The sequence below is a fragment of the Hyla sarda genome, chromosome 2 (assembly GCF_029499605.1).
Source record: "Hyla sarda isolate aHylSar1 chromosome 2, aHylSar1.hap1, whole genome shotgun sequence".
Lineage (NCBI taxonomy): Eukaryota > Metazoa > Chordata > Amphibia > Anura > Hylidae > Hyla > Hyla sarda.
In genome coordinates, this window is record NC_079190.1 from 388,055,791 (window position 1) to 388,081,416 (window position 25,626).

The 25,626-nt window shown below is 42.8% G+C and overlaps 1 protein-coding gene across 5 annotated transcripts in view; it reads right to left on the reverse strand.

The window, feature by feature from the left end:
- CNKSR2 (connector enhancer of kinase suppressor of Ras 2) overlaps positions 1 to 25,626 on the reverse strand; it is a 422,316-nt gene that overhangs the window by 65,794 nt on the left and 330,896 nt on the right. For all 5 annotated transcript variants that reach the window (XM_056558612.1, XM_056558614.1, XM_056558611.1 and 2 more), the window contains 3 exons: positions 21,327 to 21,400; positions 13,151 to 13,222; positions 2,281 to 2,348 (listed from right to left, as the gene is read on the reverse strand). In XM_056558612.1, coding sequence (XP_056414587.1) covers positions 2,281 to 2,348; positions 13,151 to 13,222; positions 21,327 to 21,400 — 214 coding nt within the window. The remainder of the gene's footprint in view (positions 1 to 2,280; positions 2,349 to 13,150; positions 13,223 to 21,326; positions 21,401 to 25,626) is intronic.

Below are 25,626 nucleotides of genomic sequence, written 5' to 3' on the forward strand. Positions count from 1 at the left end.
TTTGCTAAATAAACATTTGGCTGCCAGCCATTGTAGGTATATGGGCACCTCCATATTAGTCCTTTCTTTTGTAAGGAGTACTTGTCCGGTCTTTTTCCCTCATTGAAGTGCACAAGTAGTTTTGTTTTATATCAGTAATTACTACAGATATAAATTAAGCCTAAGTAACTTATTTTAGGCATTTTCTTGTCCATAAAATCCCTCTGTTTTGAGACTTTTTTTGGGCTGTTCTTAGGCTGGTTTGCGAATTGCATATTAGAATTTCCTGTAAACCCCCCTAACCACCCGTCCCTCCTTTGACTCCTTTTGCCTGCAAAGATTGACCACCAAACTTTGCACAGGTAGAATGCTGTCAACCAGCCGCAGGAAGGCAGGGAGCCCACATCTTATGAATACATCGGATTCCTGTATCACATTGCGTTTAGCAAAACTGCAGCATATTCTAAATAAGAGACTGGCCGCTCAGATCAGCGTCTTGTCACGACTTCATGTTGTCCTCAGACAGGACAGCATAAATATAGTGACAGATTCCCTTTAACTGACCACCCACACATGTCCAAAGGCCACCTCATCTTGCAGGCAATGTCTATTTTTATATGGACCCTGTAAGGGTTGGATAAACTGGGTAGGTGTTATTTCTGTATTACCGGAAGAGGGAAAATTTTGACTTTGCAACTATAAGAAATAGAGATGAGCGAACTTACAGTAAATTCAATTCGTCACAAACTTCTCGGCTCGGCAGTTGATGACTTTTCCTGCATAAATTAGTTCAGCTCTCAGGTGCTCCGGTGGACTGGAAAAGGTGGATACAGTCCTAGGAAAGAGTCTCCTAGGACTGTATCGACCTTTTCCAGCCCACGGGAGCACCTGAAAGCTGAACTAATTTATGCAGAATAAGTCATCAACTGCCGAGCCGAGAAGTTCGTGGCGAATCGAATTTACTGTAAGTTCGCTCATCTCTAATAAGAAACATGAAAACTGTAATACACTTGTCAGCAGAGATTTAAAGCAAACTTTGCTCAAAACACTGATATGAGAAGCAATATGTCTTTTCCGTAAAGTATGTGGGTACATTCACAAATTTATTTATTTAAACCAATTCTGATCCCCATTATCAAAGGGATCTGTGTTGTAGTTCACGTGTGGTGGAAAAAAAAACGTACAAGTCTGTTTGTGATGCAGAATCAGCAGTGGGCAGTCTTTAAAGGGGTACTCCGCTGCTCAGCGTTTGGAACAAACTGTTCCGAACACTGGAGCAGGCGCCGGGAGCTCGTGGCGTCATAGCCCCGCCCCTTCACGACGTCACACCATGCCCCCTCAATGCAAGTCTATGGGAGGGGGCGTGACGGCCGTCACGCCCCCTCCCATAGACTTGCATTGAGAAGGCGGGGTGTGATGTCATGAGGGGGCGGGGCTATGATGTCACGAGCTCCCGGTGTCGGCTCCAGCATTCGGAACAGTTTGTTCCAAACGCTGAGCAGTGGAGTACTCCTTTAACATGGGTTAGTTACATTATATGGGGCTATTCTGCTGCGTGTCTGATTTCTGTCCCGGATTAACAGATTGTTCAGATGGATTTCAATATGCCCTGTCATTTGACATCTTGTTTCAGAATTAGCTGTGATGTTTACATGATGAATAACAGTATCTGTGACCATTATATTACTAATATATGGCATTTATCAGCAGTTTACCCCCTCTGCAGGCTTACCCTCTAATTGTTTGTTTTTTCCAAGTTCAGCTTTAGAGTAGGTTGGGCTTAGCTGCTATGATGTCTCCCATTAACCGCACATACACTGAAGAGGAGATCCAGCTCCCCCTAATTCTTTCCACACACACAGAAGCTGCAGCATGAAGGAACAGTAGCTGTGAATACATCTATAATCTGATCTCTCAGTGAGCTCATAATCCATCTTTATCTCTGCCGCTCTGCACACAGATTCTTCCAGTGAACTGACAACGAGTGCAGGAGGTAGGGGAATACCGAGAAATGTCTGATAAGTGGTGAAATAAGCATTTCCTCTTGTAAGATATATTACAACCTTTCTAGTCACTTCTTATACTAATAATTTAAGGCTTTTCTCTTAAAAAGATTGTTTGAAACTGGAGCATAGGGATTGCCTTCTACCCAAAAAACAGCACTAGTTTTGTTGGGAGCTTTATCTGGTATTTCTTTCCAACCCCATTAAAGTAAATTGTGCAGACTGAGAAGAAAGAATAAGCAGACCATTTTCCCCTCCTGTAACCTGAGTGTTTATACAGAAAATATTCTCCATCTACCTTGATCTGGTTTGATCCGTTCTCTTTCTGCATAACCAGAAGCAGCAAGGTTAACTCTACTGATCCACCTAAAAATGGAAAAACAATCAAAGGAACAAAGTCAAAGATATATAAAAAAAATCTAATATGTTTTACAAATTTAACACAATTTAAAAAGGATTTAAAAAAGATTGCACCAAAAATAATTTAGAAGAAAGGCTAATAAAGTACACAAACAAAGCTAATAAAGTACACAAAGGACTGAACTTTATGCATTGATGCACTGCTCAGCCAAACAAGACACACAACTCTCTGCCAAACTTAAAAAGCAATGCACCTGTATTCTGGAATATATATTTATACCTTTTTGTTTATCTTTTTTTTTTTTTTTTTTTTAACCACTTAAGGGGGTTATCCAGGAATAGAAAAACAGAGATAATATCTTTTTGTCAAAACAGCTCCATTTCTGTCCCCAAGTTGTGTGTGGTATTACAACTTGGCAAAATGAGCTGCAGAATCCCACCCAACCTGGAGACAGATGGGGAGCATTTTTTGAAAGAAATTAGCTTTTCTATTCCTGGATAGCCCCTTTAAATGGGGTACTCCCGTGGAAAACTTTTTTTTTTTTTTTTTTATCAACTGGTGCCAGAAAGTTAAACAGATTAGTAAATTACTACTAATAAAAAATCTTAATCCTACCAGTACTTATTAGCTGCTGAATACTACAGAGGAAATGGTTTTCTTTTTGGAACACAGAGCTGTCTGCTGACATCATGACCACAGTGCTCTCTGCTGACATCTCTGTCCATTTTAAGAACTGTCCAGAGTAGGAGAAAATCCCCATAGCAAACATATGCTGCTCTGGACAGTTCCTAAAATGGACAGAGATTTCAGCAGAGAGCACTGTGGTCATGATGTTAGCAGAGAGCACTGTGTTCCAAAAAGAAAATAATTTCCTCTATAGTATTTAACAGCTAATAAGTACTGGAAATATTAAGATTTTTTAATAGAAGTAATTTACAAATTTGTTTAACTTTCTGGCACCAGTTGATTATGAATTTTTTTTCCCACCAGAGTACCCCTTTAAAGAGAAGTAGCAACACTATCTAAGGTTTTTCATCTGCAAACAAATCTATATATATATATATATATATATATATATATATTAGATGCAATGTTCACATACATATAGCATTACTCCTTCGCTCTTGTTCATTGGATACATTTAAAATGCAGGCTTCAAAATTGCACTTTAGGTGGTCAAGAATACACGACTGATGCCTATTTGACTCTTGACATATGGAAAACAATGCTAAAAAGAAGTAAAAAGTGTATAGAAGCTAAAAATGTAGGCTCAATGGGGGAGATTTATCAAAACCTGTGCAGAGGAAAATTTTCCCAGTTGCCCATAGCAACCAATCAGATTGCTTCTTTCATTTTGCAGAAGAAAGAAAACGTTCCAGCACTGGTTTGCAGGTAAAAACAGCTTCTTCTTTATTGGGTCAAATCCGACAAGACAAAATAGCCGACGCGTTTCGGACCTACACTTGGTCCTTAGTCATGGCTAAGGACCAAGTGTAGGTCCGAAACGCGTCGGCTATGTTGTCTTGTCTGATTTGACCCATTAAAGAAGAAGCTGTTTTTACCTGCAAACCAGTGCTGGACCATTTTCTTTCTTCGTGCGCACACACGGTCAAGGACGCTGCTGACCAGGCCCGTGAGAGGGGGAGGAGAGCTGTCGTTCTGATTCTTTCATTTTACAGAGGCCTTGTTAAAAATGAAAGAAACAATATGATTGGTTGCTATGGGCAACTGGGCAAATTTTCCTCTGCACAGGTTTTGATAAATCTCCCTTAATGTTGAGCAGTTTGTTCCATAGGTTCTTCTGACACTAAAGAAGAATCTCTGTGAATTTGCAAGTCATCCTGAGACTATTTGGAGGAATGGTGATATCAGCTGTTCTAATGCTTTGGCTGGAGGAGTCCCTGTCATATGACAGCTTCTGGCAGTTCTAGCTAAGAGCCAATAAGATCTTGTTACAGGTCATATCCCGGCGATAAACCATGTACTGCTGGGTATATAAAAAACAAAGCAAGTTCATCCAAAGTGCATTTCACTACCATAGATAGTTATAGGAGTTGTATTGTTAAAAGCAAATAAAGAAGGAAACAACAGCATTCATTCCATTCAAAGGTTAAATGTTTCCTCCCATCTGGGATTTTAGGTGTCGGAAAGGAATAGAACAAGTAAAATGGAAAATAATATTAACAATAATCATAATAGTAGTAATAATAATAACAACAATAACAGTAATAATAATAATAATCATCATCATCATAATATTGTTATGTATTCAGTAATTCAAAAAAGTTACTGTGCCCTGGATTTTGTGTCTGGGTGGCTTTTTGTGCATGTTAAAATGTGTCTCTCTAAAACTTTAAACACAATTAAAGGGGTACTCCAACCCTAGACATCTTATCCCCTTTCCAAAGGATAGGGGATAAGATGTCTGACTGAGGGGGTCCCGCCGCTGGGGACCCCCGCAATGTTGCATGCAGCACCCACCTGTTTATTGTCCGGAAGCGCTGGAGGGTCTCGGTCGCGACCACTGGAACGGAAGTCTGTGACGTCAGGACTCTGCCCCCGTGTGACATCATGCCCCGTCCCCTTCCCTCAATGCAAGTCTATGGGAGGGGGCGTGACGGCCGTCACGCCCCCTCCCATAGACTTGCTTTGAGGGGACAGGGTGTGATGTCACACGGGGCAGAGTCCTGACGTCACGGACTTCCGTTCCAGTGGTCAGGTAGTGCAGCTCATCCAGGATGGCACATCAATGCGAGCTGTGGCAAGAAGGTTTGCTGTGTCTGTCAGCGTAGTGTCCAGAGTATGGAGGCGCTACCAGGAGACAGGCCAGTACATCAGGAGACGTGGAGGAGGCCATAGGAGGACAACAACCCAGAAGCAGGACGGCTACCTCTGCCTTTGTGCAAGGAGGAGCAGGAGGAGCACTGCCAGAGCCCTGTAAAATGACCTCCAGCACACCACAAATGTGCATGTGTCCACTCAAACAGTCATAAACAGACTCCATGAGGGTGGTATGAGCGTCCGACGTTCACAGGTGGGGGTTGGACTTACAGCCCAACACCATGCCGGACGTTTGGCATTTGCCAGAGAACACCAAGATTGGCAAATTTGCCACTGGCGCCCTGTGCTCTTCACAAATGAAAGCTGGAGATGCTGTGGAGAATGTTCTGCTGCCTGCAACATCCTCCAGAGTGACCGGTTTGGAGGTGGGTCAGTAATGGTGTGGGGTGGCATTTCTTTGGGGGGCCGCACAGCCCTCTATATGCTTGGCAGACGTAGCCTGACTGCCATTCGGAACCGAGATGAGATCCTCAGACCCCTTGTGAGACCATATGCTGGTGCGGTTGGCCCTGGTTCCTCCTAATGCAAGACAATGCTAGACCTCATGTGGCTGGAGTGTGTCAGCAGTTCCTGCAAGAGGAAGGCATTGATGCTATGGACTGGCCCGTCCCTTCCCCAGACCTGAATCCAATTGAGCACATCTGGGACATCATGCTTTAGTCCAGGTCTGAGAGGACATCTCTCAGGAGACTATCCACCACCTCATCAGGAGCATGCCCAGGCATTGTAGGGAGGTCATAAGGGCACGTGGAGGCCACACACACTACTGAGCCTCATTTTGACTTGTTTTAAGGACATTACATCAAAGTTGTATCAGCCTGTAGTGTGGTTTTCCACTTTGATTTTGAGTGTGACTCCCTATACAGACCTCCATGGGTTGATAAATTTGATTTCCATTGATAATTTTTGAGTGATTTTGTTGTCAGCACATTCAACTATGTAAAGATGAAAGTATTTCATACGATTAGTTCATTCATTCAGATCTAGGATGTGTTATCTTTGTGTTCCCTTTTTTTTTTTTGAGCAGTGTATTTTGAAAACAGAGCATCAGAAATATTTGAAGATGTATGTCCATGAATTATTTTAGTTTTTCCTTTTCAATAAATAGGCCAATCCTTTCTACAGTACCTAGTTTGACTTTATAATGGTAGTCGAGTACAGTTAACAATGAATTAGCAAAATACCTTAAAATACTTTTTGAATGGTGACTACCGTAGGGAGAGGTTGGTCAGAAACGATATCACCTATCTTGTCATTTCTAGAAAATATCCATTTATGTGCTATTGTTCCGTAATTTATTAATATGGTGCATTTTACTGTTAAAATGATGAAACACTAGATAACAGCATTTGTTTCTTAAAGGGCAAGGAAAGCCAATAGCCCACAGTATGTGAACAATGAAAACTGATCTTCTTGCTAGCATTCCAATTGGATCTAGCCATAAACAGCTTGGGGATCTTAAAGGGGTACTCTGGTGGAAAATGAAATTTTTTCAGATCAACTGGTTCCAAAAAGTTAGACAGATTTGTAAATTACTTCTATTTAAAAATCTTAATCTTTCCAGTACTTATCAGCTGCTAAATGCTCCACAGGAAGTAATTTTTTAATTTACTTTCTGTCTGGATTTTAATTTCCTCTGTCCATGCCAGGTACTGTTCAGAGCAGGAACAAATACCCCTAGCAAACCTATCCTGCTCTGGACAGTTCCTGACATGGACAGAGGTGTGAGCAGAGAGCACTGTGGTCAGACAGAAATGAAATTCCTGTGGAGCATACAGCAGCTGATAAGTACTAGAAGGATTAAAATTTTTAAATATAAGTAATTTACAAATCTGTTTAACTTTCTGGCACCAGTTGATAAAAAAAAATATATATAGTTTTCCAGCGGAGTACCCCTTTAATGTTTACTTGCCCAGAATTTCACTTAAGTTTCTAATCGCTCTTTTTAGTCAACTGCCACGATACTTCAATAGTGCTATAGACCTGTCTTCATACTTTGCTGTCCCTTACCTAGGCAGCATAGTATAGCGACAAACCACATAAGCCAATTCTCTTCTACCTTTAATTGTGCATTTATGTAGCCTAAGTTTGAAGTCATTCTATGGGGTTGTATCCTGTAATCTAAAGCCATGACTCATTGAGTCTGAATTATTCTTTGGACTGTAATACTGCTTTTAAGTAGAAAGAAGCTGGAAAATAATTTTTCTTACCAAAATGAGAAACAGGTCAGTCATTTGCGACATTACATCCTGTCTTCAAAAACCCTTTATCTCTGAGAATTTATGATTTCTAACAGTGTTGGCAGAAATACCTCTATTGGCTGAAAAATGGCATATATTTTACATGTCTATCTGCTGCTCCCACACCATTGAGTCCTGTTCGTGATGACTGCAATTTTGGCAGGTCAGCTACCATGATGTGATCTTCAGAATTTCATAGACAAGTTTTTAAATGAAGCTTTATGCAATTTTTTCTTATGGTAAACAGCTTAATGCCAACCAGGGGCATTGCTAGGTCTGCAAAAGACCAGGGGCTAGAGCCCATAGCCCAAGCCACTCCCCTAACCACACCCCTGCCATGTCCCTAACCACACCCCAGTCACATCCCTAACCACACCCTCATTCATACCCAATCGCACACAGTATACAAGGAGAAATATTATCACCATACATAATACCGTCATACTGTTAGTGACCATATCTAACCAAAACTAAGACCAATATTACCAATAATACCAGTTCAAAAAAACAAAATGGTTAGCATCTCCAAACAAAATGAAACACGTGCACACTGCTAGTTATGTGTGTTAACAGTAGGAACAAATAATACCGCCATACAATGACGACTAATAACACTATTTTTTACTAAATAAAATAAACTAGACAAAAGACCATATTCCCAAATACATTCACCATACAGAGGTAGATACCAGCTGTACACAGGATCAGTATACCATGTAAGTGATTATATACAGGACCACATAGGAGGTAGATACCAGCTGTCCACAGGATCAGTATACCATGTAAGTGATTATATACAGGACCACATAGGAGGTAGATACCAGCTGTACACAGGATCAGTATACCATGTAAGTGATTATATACAGGACCACATAGGAGGTAGATACCAGCTGTACACAGTACAGAAAGACAAAGAATGTAACAACACAACTCCAAGGTTTCGGTGTTCAAATCAGGGTTGAAGATTTATTGCACTATAAAAAAAAGCACTTTCTGTTATATGGTGCAAGAAATCTTCAGCCTTGATATGAACACAAAAACTTTGGAGCTGGACTCCATAAGTGATTAAGGGAACATTTACACTTGCATATTTTCTGCTGGACATTTGCCGTAGCAGTCAGTGGGCAGCAAAATCTACTAAAGCAAATCTGCAGCAGAAAATACACCGGTGTGAATGTAGCCATGAAATTACATCTAGGGGCTCACAGATGGCATCTTTTCTGATCAGTTGCGTCCTCTTTCCTTTTCTTCTCCATTCGGATCAGAACAACATGACTGTTTCTTCCAGCCAAAATGTCATCTCTTCGGCATCTGCAGGACAAACATGTTAGACGCCACATTTTTCCAGTGCCCTCCTCTACACAATCTTCCCATCTATAGGCCTCCATACTATAAAAAACTGCCCCCTTGGTGTCCCGTTCAGTAAATATGGGCACGTAAGTAGCCAAGTAGTCAGATATGTAGGTAGGTAACCAGCCAGGTAGTTAGGTAGCCAGTTTTTTTTTAAGTAAGAAGGTAGGTAGTCAGGTATGTAGCTAGACAGTTAGGTAGGCATGTATGTAGATAAGTTAGGTAGCCTGGTATGACAGTGAGTGAGTGTTTCCCAACCAGGGTGCCTTCAGCGGTTGCAAAACTATAACTCTCAGCCTGCTCAAACAGCCTTTGGCTGTCTAGGCATTCTGGCAGTTGTAGTTTTGCAACAACTGGAGGAACCCTAGTTGTGATACAATGCCTTGGAAGGCTTCTAAGACAGTGTTTCCCAACTAATGTACCTCAAGCTGTTGCAAAACTACAACTGCCAAAATGCGTGCCTTTAATCACGGCCATCCCAAAACCGAGAAAGGATCCCCAACAATGCTATAGCTACCGTCCAATCTCTTTACTCAATAGTGATACAAAACTGTTTGCTAAACACATCACCAACCGCTTGGCTGATCACGTGAACTCTCTGAACCACCCGGATTAAGAGAATACTCTTTATGCCTTCTTTTTAATATATCTTGCTCGACGTCATAAAGTTCCCCTCCTTTTGCTGTCTTTGGACAAGGAGAAGGCCTTTGACCAGGTGGATTGGAGGTTTTTGGCAGCCACGCTTTCCCAAATAGGCCTGGGTGCCGTGATGAAGTCGTGCATAATGGCCTTTTATTCTTGCCACCAAGCCTAGATTCGCCTCAACGGTCAGCTATCATGCCCATTTGACATCAGGAATGGCACGAGGCAGGGATGCCCCCTCTCTCCACTTGCTCTGTATAGAACACCTTTTGGTGGATATACACCATAATCCTAATATAAAGGGCCCCGTCCTTCCTTCGTGCCACTCTATATGTTCAGCATATGCCGATGATCTCTTACTGTATCTCTCTACCCCAATCACCTCCCTCCTTCCCTAATGGCTATGCTCCGCTCCTTCTCAATTCATAGTAATTATAAATTAAACCCTTCTTAAATGGAAGCCCTTAACATTATGCTGCCCGCGCACCTGGTTCGGATGCTGAAAGCCTCATACCCTTTTAAATGGCAGACTACATCCTTGATGTATATGGGTGAGCAGGTCCCTGCAGATTTAGCTGACTCCTATAAGGTCAACTTCCTTCCCCTGCTACGCACTATGAAAACTGACATGACCAGGTGGGAGCGTGGAGACATCTTGTGACTGGGACGGGTTACCATCTATAAAATGAATATTCTGCCGCGCCTTGACTGGCCAGGAACACACTCATTAGACAATTTGAATCTTCATCGCACTCTCACACAGTTCGAACGGCTCTGTCTTTCCACCTCGCCTGTCCCTCATAAGATTAGTGTTCTCTATGCCCTCCTGTTAGATGAGGCCTCCTCGGACCCCCTATCTTTTCATACATCTTGGGAGAAGAAACTGGGGCTACCTCTATTGGATGAAGACTGGAAAAAGGCGCTCTCTATGTGCCACCGAATGTGGTTTCCAGTCCTCTCCGAAAGACGGCAGAGATGATCCTCCTCTCAATACTACCTACTTCGATCCCAAGACACATGTCTTGTCTACTACAATTCCTCCTACTTGCGGCCAGAATGGTTTTACCTAGGCTATTGAAATCGCCCTCACCACCTTCTATCTCGTCCTGGCTTCAAGAAGTCTTGCATATCTGCAGGATGGAAGAACTTACAGCAGATTATAAATGACAGGTTGATAAATTTCAAAGTATATGGGGCCCATGGATACATTTTATGGCCTCTCCTGAATTTACCAGCTCACAAGTAAATTCTATGTGATTACTTGCACCTTCTCCGTGTCTGTACTGCTGTTAGGGTCTAGGGGTCCTTGGTCAAGTGTCCTCCACAAGGTAAGCTCGCTCTCGCTTATTCATGGCTTCCTTCCCCTCTCTTATTCTTTCTTTTACTCAGCTGTCTCAGTTCGTCCCTTTGTGTTTCTTTATTTATTTTCTCTTCTCTTTCTTTCTCCCATATTTCTCTTCTCTTCCTATTTCTTAATTCCTTATTCATTTTCTACCTCCTCATTTTTCTCTCCATATACTGCTTGTGACCATCATATTGTAGTAGTTGATTTACAAGATATCTACGCAATGTATCTGTTTGCTCTGACGATTTACATTTTGAACTATTAGACTTCATTGTGCTGACATCACTGTTAGTGTTCAGTTACCACCATGTCTCATCATGAGGAGTGCACTACACTGTATTGCCATGTTCCTGCAACTAATGTGTTTCTAATACTTAATAAATACTCACTTTGAAAAAAAAAATTCTCAAATCCCAAATAATGTTTTTAAGAGACTTAAAGTGGTAATTCTAACATTAAACATCTATCCAATGGGTATTGAATCACTAGAATCATCGTTTATCAAGAGAACAGGGTTCTGTTGTCCACAGGGGGAATGAAGCAACAGTGCTTAACATTGGAAACTGTTGTTTGCTCTCTTTGAAACATTTAAAGAAATCTTATTTAGAGTGATAGAGCTATATACTACGGGGGGAGACAAGGGACCTCCATTATAGTTGACATTTGAGTCCCCCATATTAAGGGGGTACTCCCTTTGGAAAACATTATTTTTTTTTTTTTAATCAACTGGTGCCAGAAAGTTAAACAGATTTTTAAATTACTTCTATAAAAAAAAATCTTAATCTTTCCAGTACTTTTTAGGGTCTGTATACTACAGAGGAAATAGTTTTATTTTTGAAACACAGAGCTCTCTGCTGACATAATGACCACAGTGCTCTTTGCTGACATCTCTGTATGGTATCGGTACCATTTTAGACTTTTTTTTGGGGGGAGTATACAAAGTGACCAAAAATATGCAATTCCGGACATTGGAATTTTTTTTACATGTACGCCATTGACTGTGCGGTTTAATTAACATTATATTTTTATAGTTAGGACATTCATGCATGCGGTTATACCACATTATTTTTATTTTTGTTTACATATATATTTTTTTTTAGATGGGAAAAGGGGGGGGGGTGATTCAATCTTTTATTCAGGAAGGGGTTAAATCACATTTATTCACTTTTTTTTTTTTTACACTTTTTTTTTTGTCCCCATAGGGGACTATTACATGAAATCCTTTGATTGCATACAGTGAACAATGCTATGTCAGTGTAATCTGTGCTCGATTGCTCCAGCCTGGATCTCAGGCTTGGAGCAATCAAACGCCGATCGGAGGAGCAAGGAAAGGACCTTCCTGCTGTCCTCCCAGCTGTTTGGGATGCCGCAATTTCACCGCGACAGTCCCGTACAGCCCACTAAGCTAACCGCAACGGTAATCTCCCGATTTAGATGCCACAGATCCAGCAAGAGCCCGCAGTGGATGTAAATATACGTCCATTTGCGGTAAAGGAGTTAAAGGCTCATTCACACTCATATACTCGCACACATCGTGGCTGCTCTCAGCCTTGCTCAGGGAGCAGGGGGGGGCGGCCACGATGTGTGAGAGTACATTGCGCATGCGTGTGGCCACTTGCACATCACAGTGTTTCTGCTCTTAGCGGCGGATTGCCGCTACGAGCAGGCACATTTAAGACACACTGTAGAGGTTCATCATTGGCATATCTGCAGTGTAAAATACGTTGTGGATCCGCCCGTGTGAACGAGCCCTAAGGGTATATTCACATGTACATATTTTCTGCTGCAGATTTGCTTTAGCAGATTTTGCTACCCATTGACTTTAATGGATAGCAAAATCTGCTACAGCAAATCTGCAGCAGAAAATATGCGCATGTGAACATACCCTAAGGATGATGTCACACAGGGGGCATCCGCAGCGTACTTCACACTGCGGATGCGGTGACGGCAGTCACAGAGGGACTGCCGAGCGAGCTCCCGGCTGTGGCTGGGTAGGTCTGTGTGTTCGTTTGTAGTGGCAGATTTCCCACTGCTACAATTGGGCAGACAGAGCTGTCCAGCCACAGCATACACAAAATATTGCTGTGCTTGTGTGCATTATGCAATACATTTTGGGGCATGCAAACCCTTTTCCACTAAAACAAAAACGTAATGTATGTATCACATGCTGGGGGATGTATTTACCCTCTAAAGAAAGTAGAAGAGTGCCTATAGTCAGTTCAGTACAATAAAATGAAGTCCCATTATTCTGATATGTTGACATCTTAACAGCTATCATATGAAGCGATCAGGAACTAGTAAATTCACTTCGGTGAATAACAAACAAAACTCTCATTCCTAAGAATAGATAACCTTTGAAATAACACAAATACATGACATGTTTTGTTACCTGCTCATATCATCTAAATTGTCAGCAGCAAAGTAGAAGCTTTTGATCTTAGGATGGCAAGCTTTAAAAGCACTGGAAATAGAAACAAAAATATGTTAGTCATACGCAGAAGAGGGGCAGACGTTCCCCTGTATACACACCAAATAAAAGGTGCAATAAAAACAGCAATGTGTGAATGAAGCCTTACCAGCTGTGTTTTCCAGGCATGCTGGGAGTTGTAGTTTTGCAACAGCTGGAGACACACTGTTTGGAAAACACTGCCTTACAGTTTCAGCAAATATAGTATTTTTGGGGTTAGTATATAGCAAACGCAATATTATCTTGGCACCATATTGTGGTATTGTGTCAGCTGAAATAACATTAAGACTATGCTTACAAAGCGGAAATTCCAAGCAGGAATATTCAGCACATAAATTCCACTGCAGCAGAGCCCCATTGAAGTCAATGAAATTCTGATGCACTATGCACATGGCGGGATTTCTGTGACAGATGTTTCTGCAGCGGAAACTCCCGCATCCAGTGTCCGCAGAAGCATTGAACCTGTTTAATGATTCAGCGGATTCCGCTCAGAAATGCATTGCCGTCTATGGAGAGGGCGCATTTCTGAGCGATCCTTGCGCCGCTGAAACAAGCAAATATGCGGAATGTCTGTCCGCATTTTGTAAGCGGACATTCCCCACATTTTTAACAGTGTTATCATAGCCTAAAATGGCAAGCAGAAAGGCCTTACTTTGCTTGTCGCTTTGAGACCCCCTTTTGTTATAAAAAATAAATAAAAAATAATATTTATATATATATTTATATTATATATATATATATATATATATATATATATATATATATATATATACAGTACAGACCAAAAGTTTGGACACACCTTCTCATTAAGAGTTTTCTTTATTTTTATGACTATGAAAATTGTAGATTCACACTGAAGGCATCAAAACTATGAATTAACACGTGTGGAATTATAGACATAAAATGTGTGAAAATATGTCATATTCTAGGTTCTAGCCACCTTTTGCTTTGATTACTGCTTTGCACACTCTTGGCATTCTCTTGATGAGCTTCAAGAGGTAGTCACCTGAAATGGTCTTCCAACAGTCTTGAAGGAGTTCCCAGAGATGCTTAGCACTTGTTGGCCCTTTTTACCTTCACTCTGCGGTCCAGCTCACCCCAAACCATCTCGATTGGGTTCAGGTCCGGTGACTGTGGAGGCCAGGTCATCTGGCGCAGCACCCCATCACTCTCCTTTTTGGTCAAATAGCCCTTACACAGCCTGGAGGTGTGTTTGGGGTCATTGTCCTGTTGAAAAATAAATGATGGTCCAACTAAACGCAAACCCGATGGAATAGCATGCTGCTGCAAGATGCTGTGGTAGCCTTGCTGGTTCAGTATGCCTTCAATTTTGAATAAATCCCCAACAGTGTCACCAGCAAAGCACCCCCACACCATCACACCTCCTCCTCCATGCTTCACGGTGGGAACCAGGCATGTAGAGTCCATCCGTTCACCTTTTCTGCATCGCACAAAGACACGGTGGTTGGAACCAAAGATCTCAAATTTGGACTCATCAGACTAAAGTACAGTTTTCCACTGGTCTAATGTCCATTGTTTGTGTTCTTTAGCCCAAACGGGTCTCTTCTGCTTGTTGCCTCCTTAGCAGTGGTTTCCTAGCAGATATTCTACCATGAAGGCCTCACACTTAACCTAAGTCTCCTCTTAAGTCTCCTCTTAACAGTTGTTCTAGAGATGTGTCTGCTGCTAGAACTCTGTGTGACATTGACCTGGTCTCTAATCTGAGCTGCTGTTAACCTGCGATTTCTGAGGCAGGTGACTCGGATGACCATATCCTCTGCAGCAGAGGTGACGTTACTCTTGGTCTTCCTTTCCTGGGGCACTCCACATGTGAGTAGAGATGTCGCGAATTGTTCGCCGGCGAACAGTTCCCGGCAAACTTAGCATGTTCGCGGTCGCATCGCCGGGCGAACATATGTGAAGTTCGATTCGCCTCCTATACTTTAACATTGCGGTAAACTTTGACCCTGTGAGTCAGAGTCAGCAGACACATTACAGCCAATCAGCAGCAGTCCCTCCCTTCCAGACCCTCCTACCTCCTGCACGGACGCCATTTTACCTTCATTCGGCATGCTGCAGGCTTAGAAAGTGGAGGGACAGAGAAGCTGCTCCTGCTGTAATAGAGAAAGCGACTAGGTGGTGTATTCAGGGTCCACTTTACTCCTAAAGCACTAGTCTAACATCTGCTTTAAGGACAGCACCCAAAAAAGCCCTTTTTTGGGCTCAAATATCAGTCTGTGTGTCTTGCAACAGCTGGAGGCACCCTGGTTGGGAGGGAACCGCTGGTTAAAAGGGGTACTCCGGTGTAAAACTTAATTTCCTTCAAGCAACTAACTACAGTATTAAAAGGGCTATAAGGTCAGTCCGTGTGAATTGCAACTGCTGGAGGCACCCTGGTTGGGGACCTCTGCTTAAAAGGGGAACTCCGCTGGCAACCTTTTTTGCTCAGTGTCACACTAGTGCAAATCACATTTGGTGTGAAAGTTGTTCAAATAAAAAAAAAAATACCTTTTTTGACTGTGAAATAAAACCAGTTCTGCCTAAAGGGGGGCTCTAACTATGTGCTGCCTAATATGGGGGAATCTATGAGCTGCCTAAAGGGGGATATAAATATGTGCTGCCTAAAGGGGGCTCTATGTGTTGCCTAAAGGGAGGCTCTAACTATGTGCTGCCTAATATGGGGTAATCTATGTGCTGCCTAAAGGGAGGCTCTAACTATGTGCTGCCTAATATGAGGGAATCTATGTGCTGCCTAAAGGGGGCTCTATGTGCTGCCTAAAGGGGGGCTCTAACTATGTGCTGCCTAACATGGGGGAATCTATGTGCTGCCTAAAGGGGGATCTAACTATGTGATGCCTAAAGGGGGGATCTATGTGCTGCCTAAAGGGGGCTCTATGTGCTGCCTAAACGGAGGCTCTACCTATGTGCTGCCTAAAGGGAGGCTCTAACTATGTGCTGCCTAATATGAGGGAATCTATGTGCTGCCTAAAGGGGGCTCTATGTGCTGCCTAAAGGGGGGCTCTAACTATGTGCTGCCTAACATGGGGGAATCTATGTGCTGCCTAAAGGGGGATCTAACTATGTGATGCCTAAAGGGGGGATCTATGTGCTGCCTAAAGGGGGCTCTATGTGCTGCCTAAACGGAGGCTCTACCTATGTGCTGCCTAAAGGGGGGCTCTAACTATGTGCTGCCTAATATGGGGGAATCTATGTGCTGCCTAAAGGGGGGATCTAACTATGTGATGCCTAAAGGGGGCTCTATGTGCTGCCTAAAGGGGGCTAAAGCACATTATTCCAAAGAATTTAGGAATAATAGGTGATTTATGCCCTTTATGGATTAAAACTAGACTCTGCATCAACTATGTAATTTTCCATGGGAGTTTTGCCATGGATCCCCCTCCGGCACGCCACAGTCCAGGTGTTAGTCCCCTTGAAACAACTTTTAAATCACTATTGGGACCAGAAAGAGTCCCTGTGGGTTTTAAAATTTGCCTGCCCATTGAAGTCAATGGCGGTTCGCTCGGTTCACGAACATTTGCAGAAGTTCGCGTTCGCCGTTCGCGAACCGAAAATGTTATGTTCGCGACATCACTACATGTGAGACAGTTACTTTGTAGCTCTTGATGGTTTTTGTGCTGCACTTGGGGACACTTTCCATCTAGAATATGACATATTTTCAGTTGTTTCACACTTTTTTGCTATGTCTATAATTCCACACGTGTTAATTCATAGTTTTGATGCCTTCAGTGTGAATCTACAATTTTCATAGTCATGAAAATAAAGAAAACTTTGAATGAGAAGGTGTGTCCAAACTTTTGGTCTGTACTGTATATATAATCTGTATGAGGTAAAGAGTGAAGTTTATGAAGTTTCTTATGGAAGAACAGCAAACAGAGATCTTATAAACCTCAGTGTACAGAGCCCTGCTTGTTGTCAGTGTACAGTGCCCTGCTTGATGTCAGTGTACAGAGCCCTGCTTGTTGTCAGTGTACAGAGCCTCATATACATTAATAAGGATACAGTGTTACGCAGAGGTGTACTTATAACAATTTATAGACAAATTATACTATTTACAGTAGCGCGGGGGGCGCAAAATGTTTTCTTCTTCCTAGGGGGGGCATGACAGAAAATAATTGAGAAGCACTGCCCTAACAGGTCGTGTTTTCAAGATTCCCTTAGTCTTTCACAGGTGATATAATTTTGGTCTGGGCATCAGGCATCTCTACAACTATATCCCCAGATAACATTACCTGTTGGGGGTATTTAAAGGACAACTGCAGCCAAATTTAACTTATCCCCTATCAACAAGATAGGGGATAAGTGTTTGATCGCGGGGGGTCTGGCTGCTGGGACCCCCCGCGATCTCCCTAACGGGGCGCCGGCATTAGCGCTGAGCTCTGAGCTCAATGGTTTAGGCCCCGTCCCCGCCCCGTCCCCATACAGTTCTATGGGGGAGGCATGAACGCTGCCTCTCCCATAGAGCTGTATGGAGGGGGCATGTCGGCCACGGCGCGGCCCCGTACAGGAGATCGCAGGGGGGCCCAGCAGTCGGACCCCCCGCGATCAAACACTTATCCCCTATCCTGTGGATAGAGGATAAGTAAAATTTTGGCTGCAGTTGTCCTTTAAGGACTGTACTTGGGTTAACACTGGTCTAGGGAGTTGCATATGGATCGGGTGTGCCCTTTTTTTCACATTGAGCCCCTTCCCCTCAAAATTCCTGTGCACGTCCCTGGTGCCATGTACTCCAGCCCAATGTTATGAGGACAATAATTCAGCATCTCTTCACACTCACTGCTTTCTTCTAGTATGATGACATTTAGTATCCATTCCTAATAGTGGGGAGCGAAGTGCTAAATGTCAGAAGTGCGAACAATTGGCGACAGCTCGCTGTGCCAGGTGGATTGCCAGCTTTGTTCCGAATCCTGGACAACAGGGCTGCTAAATATCAATGTAACTGACACATCAGGTCTGTATTGTATTGTACATGTTTAATAATATATGGCAGATCCAATTGAGGCATTCTGTTTCTGCTTTTCAATATCAGCAGAAAAAAAAAGAAGCAATTTCCAGAACCTACATTGTGGAAGAGAAATAACTCAGAAGCGCACCTTATCTACATGAAGGTTATATTCCTCATGTAGCTAATTAAACTAGATGAATAGCTCTTTACTCTATGTGCAGGGTTTCGTTATTCCATGGCATTTGGGCCTTTGCAGTAAAATGTCTCTTTGGACAGGGTCAGTAATTCTGTCCCAAGGAAAAAAAAGTCAACATTTTCTATAAAAACTACTGAACAGATTTTAAAAACTGCAATATAGAAAATTAATTAAAGGAAAACTGTCACATATTTTCTCCCGCACTATCCACAGGTACTGGAGGATAGTGCAGGAGACGCTGATTAAAACGAGCCCTACCTTGGTCTGATCCGCGCCGCCATTCGCCCGCAATTGTAGTTTTAATCTCTGTGTATATCCTGCTGTAACTGGCAAAAGCGGGGCTTCTGCGGGCTAACGGACACTGACATCAGCGCCGCTCATGAATATTCATCCCCCCTCCCTCTGGTTAGGAGTGGCGAAGAGAGGGAGAACAGGAGGGAGGGGGGATGAATATTCATGAGCGACGCTGACGTCTGTGTCCGTTAGCCCGCAGAAGCCCCGCCCTTGCCAGTTACAGCAGGATATACACAGAGATTAAAACTACAATTGCGGGCGAACGGCGGTGCGGATCAGACCAAGGTAGGGCTCGTTTTAATCAGTGTCTCCCGCACTATCCACCAGTACCTATGGATAGTGTGGGAGAAAATATGTGACAGTTTTCCTTTAAAGGGGTACTCCAGCCCTAGACATCTCATCCCCTATCCAAAAGATAGGGGATAAGATGTCTGATCGTGGGACCCACAGCTGCGACCCTGCAATCTCTGAGCAGAACCCGGTGTTCATTTAGAACGCTGGGTGCGGGCAGCGGGGTCATGATTTCATGGCCACGCCCCTTATGACATCACCTTACGCCCCTCAATGCAAGCTGCCACGCCCTGCCCATAGACTTGTATTGAGTGGCATGACATCACAAGGGGTGTGGCCATGACGTCACGACCCCCGCCGCTCGCTCCAAGCATTCAGAACAAAATATTCTAAACGCTGGGGCAGTGGAGTACCCCTTCAAGCGGAGCTACATTAGGCCTCATGCACACAGTAAGTTGTACAAAGCCATAACAGAGTCAATGGATTCCTAATGTGTATCTCTGCATGCCTCGTATGACTTTTATATGTAATAAAGCATCTAATGGACTAGGTTACAATTTGTGTCACATTATTCCAACATGGAAAATGTGGCATGTTCTTTCAGATGTTATATTATGGAGCCTTTCTTCCTTAGGCCATGTTCACATGACAGAATTTCCAATTGAAATCAGGTGGAAAATTCCTTTTAGAAATTTCATTGCAGCAGTGTCCCATTGTTGTTAATGGGATTCTGCTGCACCGTGCACAGGTGGTATTTTTGCGGCAGAAACATCTGCTGTAGAAATCCTGATTCTGGCCTCTGCAGAAAGAATTTACATGGCAATTCTCTATATGCAGAATCTGTTTAGAAATGCATTGCTGTTTATGGAAATGGCACATTTCCAAGTGGTCCTAGTGCCAGCAGGTTTTACCAGTGCCAATGTCCTTCCTGACTTGTTTCACCACATGAAGATGGCCTTAGAGGGATCATACTAGAGCAAATGGATTCTTATGGTGACAGAGCCATATTGACAACAGAAAGATAGGCCCTTCTTTATATTTACTCTCGGCTACACATATCCTGGGATGTGAGGCCGAGTTGGCCAGTCTTGAGGAAATAAACATGAGTTCTGATACTCCACCCGGTGATGTATGGTGAACCACGGGGTGTGAGGTGAGGTGTAAGGGGCAGATGGTGTTGCCCAGGGGTAGATGGTATTAACCTTTCATGTTTGTGATGCCAGGGCGTGGTTTGCCTATGTAACCACTCGAAGGTAGTACTACTAGTCCTAGGTTAGGCCAAAAGTTGTGGTGGGGAGGTGTGAGGTGCAGGGTAGATGTTGTTACCTTAGGGGCAGATGGCATTAACCCCTTGTATTCATGTCGCCAGGGCATGGTTTAGCCTATAACCACCCAAAGGTATACTGCTGAATCCTGGGCTAGGCAAGGGGGCAATAAATATTCCGACGCCAAGTTATGGACAACGTAGCTTTGCTGAGGGTAAACAGTTGGTAAAGTCTATACAGTTCAGCCACGGCCCAAGGAGGTGACCAGTCACTCAGAGACATTAAGGGATTGCTGGGAATTTTAGTAGGCCTAGACAATTTGGAGCAGGCCACGTTGCTTGACAATTTGACAGAGACTGACTTGACTGATGACAGACAATTCTGCAGGTTTAGCTTACTTGCACTTGACTGTGGCTGCAGGACTTGACTTGAGGCCTCCAATAATCTGGACTCACACTAGGCAACAACTGACCTCAGCAATTACTTGGTGCAAAAAAAGAGAAAGAGGCTAGCTCCTCCCAGGCTTTTATGGGCGAGACTAGCAGGGAGCCCATAGGTCACTCTTGGGGTCAGCTGGTCACTAGTACCTCATAGGTATCAATCACATGACATATCACATGGTATGACTCAAAGTGTTAACACATTTTATACAGTACAACATATTTACAATGGGGAAGAAACTAATGCAGGGGGGCCCTGGGGACACTGAAGGATGCTGCCTGACAGGGCAGTGAAGGTACGGGGTAACACCTGCCGTACTGGGCCACCACACTTGGAAAAGCTGATGGCTTTAGAGTGTTGTTTGGTCTTACTTAAGACAATGGCAGATTGATCTACAGGGCATGCCTCCTTTTCATATACTGTATCTGTTACTGGGGGAAAGACTTATGTGATAATTCCTTAACCAGTCTTCATGTTCTTAGTAACAACAGACCATGTGCAATAAAAAAGTAGAGCAACTGTGTGCAACATGAATTTACATTACCCACAGTCCACTTTTTTTTTTTTGTTTAAAGCAAAAACAGACAAAAAAAATAAAAATCAGTATATGATCTAACACACATCATTTTCCGTCTAGGGCTTACTTACAATTTCTTACGACACTCGCTGGCACGATCGATTTTAAACTCCGGAAGACTGATAAACCCCTCTGCTTTTTCTTCCTGGATATAAAAAAAAGAAATTGTGTGCAGGTTATACACACATATATATATATATATACAAAATATAAGCTGTAAAAAAAATAAAACACAAATGTTTTGCACAATAATTATCAAGTGACAATGTCTGCAATAAGGCAATATTGTTTCATTTTGTTTTTGCTGTGCAATATGGGGGGGGGGGGGGGGGGGGGGAGTGGCTCCCTCTGTAGCCGTGCATCCCCTCCCCTAATTCACAGGAGGTGGATCCAGCATGTCGCCCAGCCTGAGGTGAGTGAATGCTAGGGTCCCATCCTATATGAGGCCACCTCCACGTGGTGGATGGGGGACACGTTTTGATCAAAAAGTGCGCTAAGAGCCATTTTGTTGACCAAGTGTGCTGCTGCCATTTTCTTTTTTTTTTTTTTTTTTACATGTCTTGCACTTGCCACAGCAGCGTGCACCCGTGTATTGGGCTAGGTGCTGGCTACATTTTTGTTTCAATAAGGCAATATACCCCGAATTTAAACCTGTAAAGCAAATCTTCACACAATTTTTTATTTATTTATTAAGTACAAGTACAATTCCGTACTAATTCATTTCTTATATATTACATGGCTGTCAGAGGTTTGTTTTTTCTTATAAAGAATTCCAAACTAGCAACGCATTGCAAGAAGCATTCCCTTGATGCATAAATCCACAAACAGAAATGTCGGTCCAGGATATCAGCAATAAACCAATTTTCCATTTTTTGCCTCATTTTTAAAAACTTTACCTTTGGAAAGTAGTTGGCATAACAAAACTGTCTAAGGTGTTTTTAACACAATCACTTTCTTATTCATGGAGCTTACCAGGACTCAATATCCCATGGAAAGACAAATAGTAAAATTATACTTTTTAGCTGCCTGTGATCACCACTAGAGGGAGCTTACAAGCTTACAATATATGTATATAGGGTTTATTCCAGGGCTTCTCAATCTTTTACTGATAAAAATCGTGATCTCTGGGCTTCAACTGTGGGAAAACTCCAGGCCAAAATTAAAAAAAATGTTCTCAGTTTATCTTTTACTTGTCTTCAGAACACAGTATTCAAGTAGACAGGTGATACATTTAGGAACACAGGACGCATGACCATCAGGAACCCCTGCAATCTCAATCGTCCCTTATGCGTTGAGTGCCATCTCTGTCAGTCCCATCACAGCAAAAGTACAAATGCATTACAGCTCCATTCACAAGGTGCACTTGGGGAACTCTGTTGTTGAGATCACTGGTGGTTGGCCCCCCAGGGATGATACATTTACCACCTATTCTGTAGATGCTATTAATGGGCCAGCCCTACCTATAAGGAGTATTTTTCAAACAATGTGCCTCCAGCTGTTACAAAACTACAACTCCCAGCATTCGCAGACAGGCGTTGGCTGTCTGGGCATGCTAGGAGTTGTAGTTTTCCAATAGCTAGAGACACGCCATTTGGAAAACACTGAATTAGAGCTAAATACTGAATACTTTTTTCCTATTCTCCAGCTATCTTTTGATTGTAATTTTTCTTTTAGATTTTCTTTCATTTACTGTACAATATTATTGGGACAGCCATGTTACCCAAGCTTTTTGTATAGAATTTAGATTCTATAAGCCCCATGGACATAGGAAACAATATACTAGAAGGCACTCACTGACTGGGACTATTTTGTAGACATGCTCTGTGACCTGCGCAGATGTCACTGTTCAGGTAGGGGGAAAGAATGAGCTCTGACCATTACCTATTGTGAAAGACCTGATCACGTCATGTCTATACACTGGTGTCCCCTTTCACTGTAATGTTGCATGTGAGGATAAGGAGAAGACTGCTGACAAGACCGCTTATGATTAGGCCTAGTGGCCAGATGGTAAACTGCAAGATTCCAGGAGATGTGACTCCCAAATAGTGTGCCTCCAGCTGTTGCAAAACTACTACTCCCAGCATGCCCAGACCAACCTCTGGTTACATGTAAACACACTATAGCAATACTAAAATATGGTATATATATATATATATATATACATATATATATATATATATATGTATTCTATGTAGCAGTGTTTCCCAAAAAGGGTGCCTTCAGCTGTTTAAAAACATTAAAACTTCAACTCCACGCATGCACAGATGGACTTGACTTTTTGGGAATGCTGGGAGTTGTATTTTTGCCACAGATGGAGTCACCCATTTTGTGAATCATTGCTATATAGTATAGCAGGTTTCTAGCAGGATGGGAATAGCTTCTTAGTAACATTCCAAGTGTTTGGGCCAAGTGACTGGGGCAGAAAACGGCAGTTAGGAGGAAGTGAGCACAGTGCCGCAGCAAAAGGATTCTGGGACCTGTAGTTTAAAGACAGCGTGCCGGGAAGGGAACAAGTAGGAGGGCAGAAAGGTGTATTAGAGCCACGTACAGGAGATAAAAAGGTCACAGTAGAATAACAGATGCAAGGTTAATGTCCTAAGCTGATGTGAGTTTTATTTTTGATTTTTTATTCAGTTCGTTGGATAACCCCTTTAACTTTTCACTATAGTGCCTGTGATGCCACGTTATGTCTTAATGTACATTTACTTGCCCTCCATGTGTGGGTTGGCTCAACACCTTTTTTGTGATTTCATGGTATCCCACAGGTTCTTCATTCCTCCGGCCTCTGGATGACTGTTTACTGGAGCCTTTCCCAGGTTCCTGTTTGGCTCAAGACAACAGTTGATCACAGGAGCACGTACAGCTGGACTGCACACATCATGGTGAGGCTGTCTTATCAGGCAAGGTAAGAAGAAGTCAAGCCTCCTGTCATCAGCTGTTATCTACAGGGTGGGCCATTTATATGGATACACCTTAATAAAATGGGAATGGTTGCTGATATTAACTTCCTGTTTGTGGCACATAGTATATGTGAGGGGGGGGGGGGGGGAACTTTTCAAGATGGGTGGTGACCATGGCGGACATTTTGAAGTCGGCCATTTTGAATCCAACTTTTGTTTTTTCAATAGGAAGAGGGTCATGTGACACATCAAACTTATTGGGAATTTCACAAGAAAAACAATGATGTGATTGGTTTTAACGTAACTTTATTCTTTCATGAGTTATTTACAAGTTTCTGACCACTTATAAAATGTGTTCAATGTGCTGCCCATTGTGTTGGATTGTCAATGCAACCCTCTTCTCCCACTCTTCACACACCGATAGCAACACCGCAGGAGAAATGCTAGCACAGGCTTCCAGTATCCGTATACACTGCTATATACTACTATATACACCGCAGGAGAAATGCTAGCACAGGCTTCCAGTATCCATAGTTTCAGGTTCTGCACATCTCATATCTTCACAGCATAGACAATTGTCTTCAGATGAACCCAAAGATAAAAGTCTAAGGGGGTCAGATCAGGAGACCTTGGGGGCCATTCAACTAGCCCACGATGACCAATGCACTTTCCAGGAAACTGTTCATCTAGGTATGTTCGGACCTGACACTCATAATGTGGTGGTGCATCATCTTGCTGGAAAAACTCAGGGAACATGCCAGCTTCAGTGCAGGAAGAGGGAAACACATCATCATGTAGCAATTTCGCACATCCAGTGGCCTTGAGGTTTCCATTGATGAAGAATGGCCCCACTATCTCTGTCAATCCATCAATTTTTGTGTTCCAACAGTCTTGGAGGGATCTATCCAATGTGGGTTAGTGTCAGACCAATAGCAGTGGTTTTGTTTGTTAACTTCACCATTCACATAAAAGTTTGCCTCATCACTGAACAAAATCTTCTGCGTAAACTGAGGGTCCTGTTCCAATTTTTGTTTTGCCCATTCTACAACACCTGAAACTACGGATACTGGAAGCCTGTGCTAGCATTTCTCCTGCGGTGTATATAGTAGTATATAGCAGTGTATACGGATACTGGAAGCCTGTGCTAGCATTTCTCCTGCGGTGTTGCTATCAGTGTGTGAAGAGTGGGAGAAGAGGATTGCATTGACAATCCAACACAATGGGCAGCACATTGAACACAAGTGGTCAGAAACTTGTAAATAACTCATGAAAGAATAAAGTTACGTTAAAACCCAGGCTTCCAGTATCCGTAGTTTCAGGTGCTGCACATCTCGTATCTTCACAGCATAGACAATTGCCTTCAGATGACCCCAAAGATAAAAGTCTAAGGGGGTCAGATTGGGAGACCTTGGGGGCCATTCAACTGGCCCACGACGACCAATCCACTTTCCAGGAAACTGTTCATCTAGGA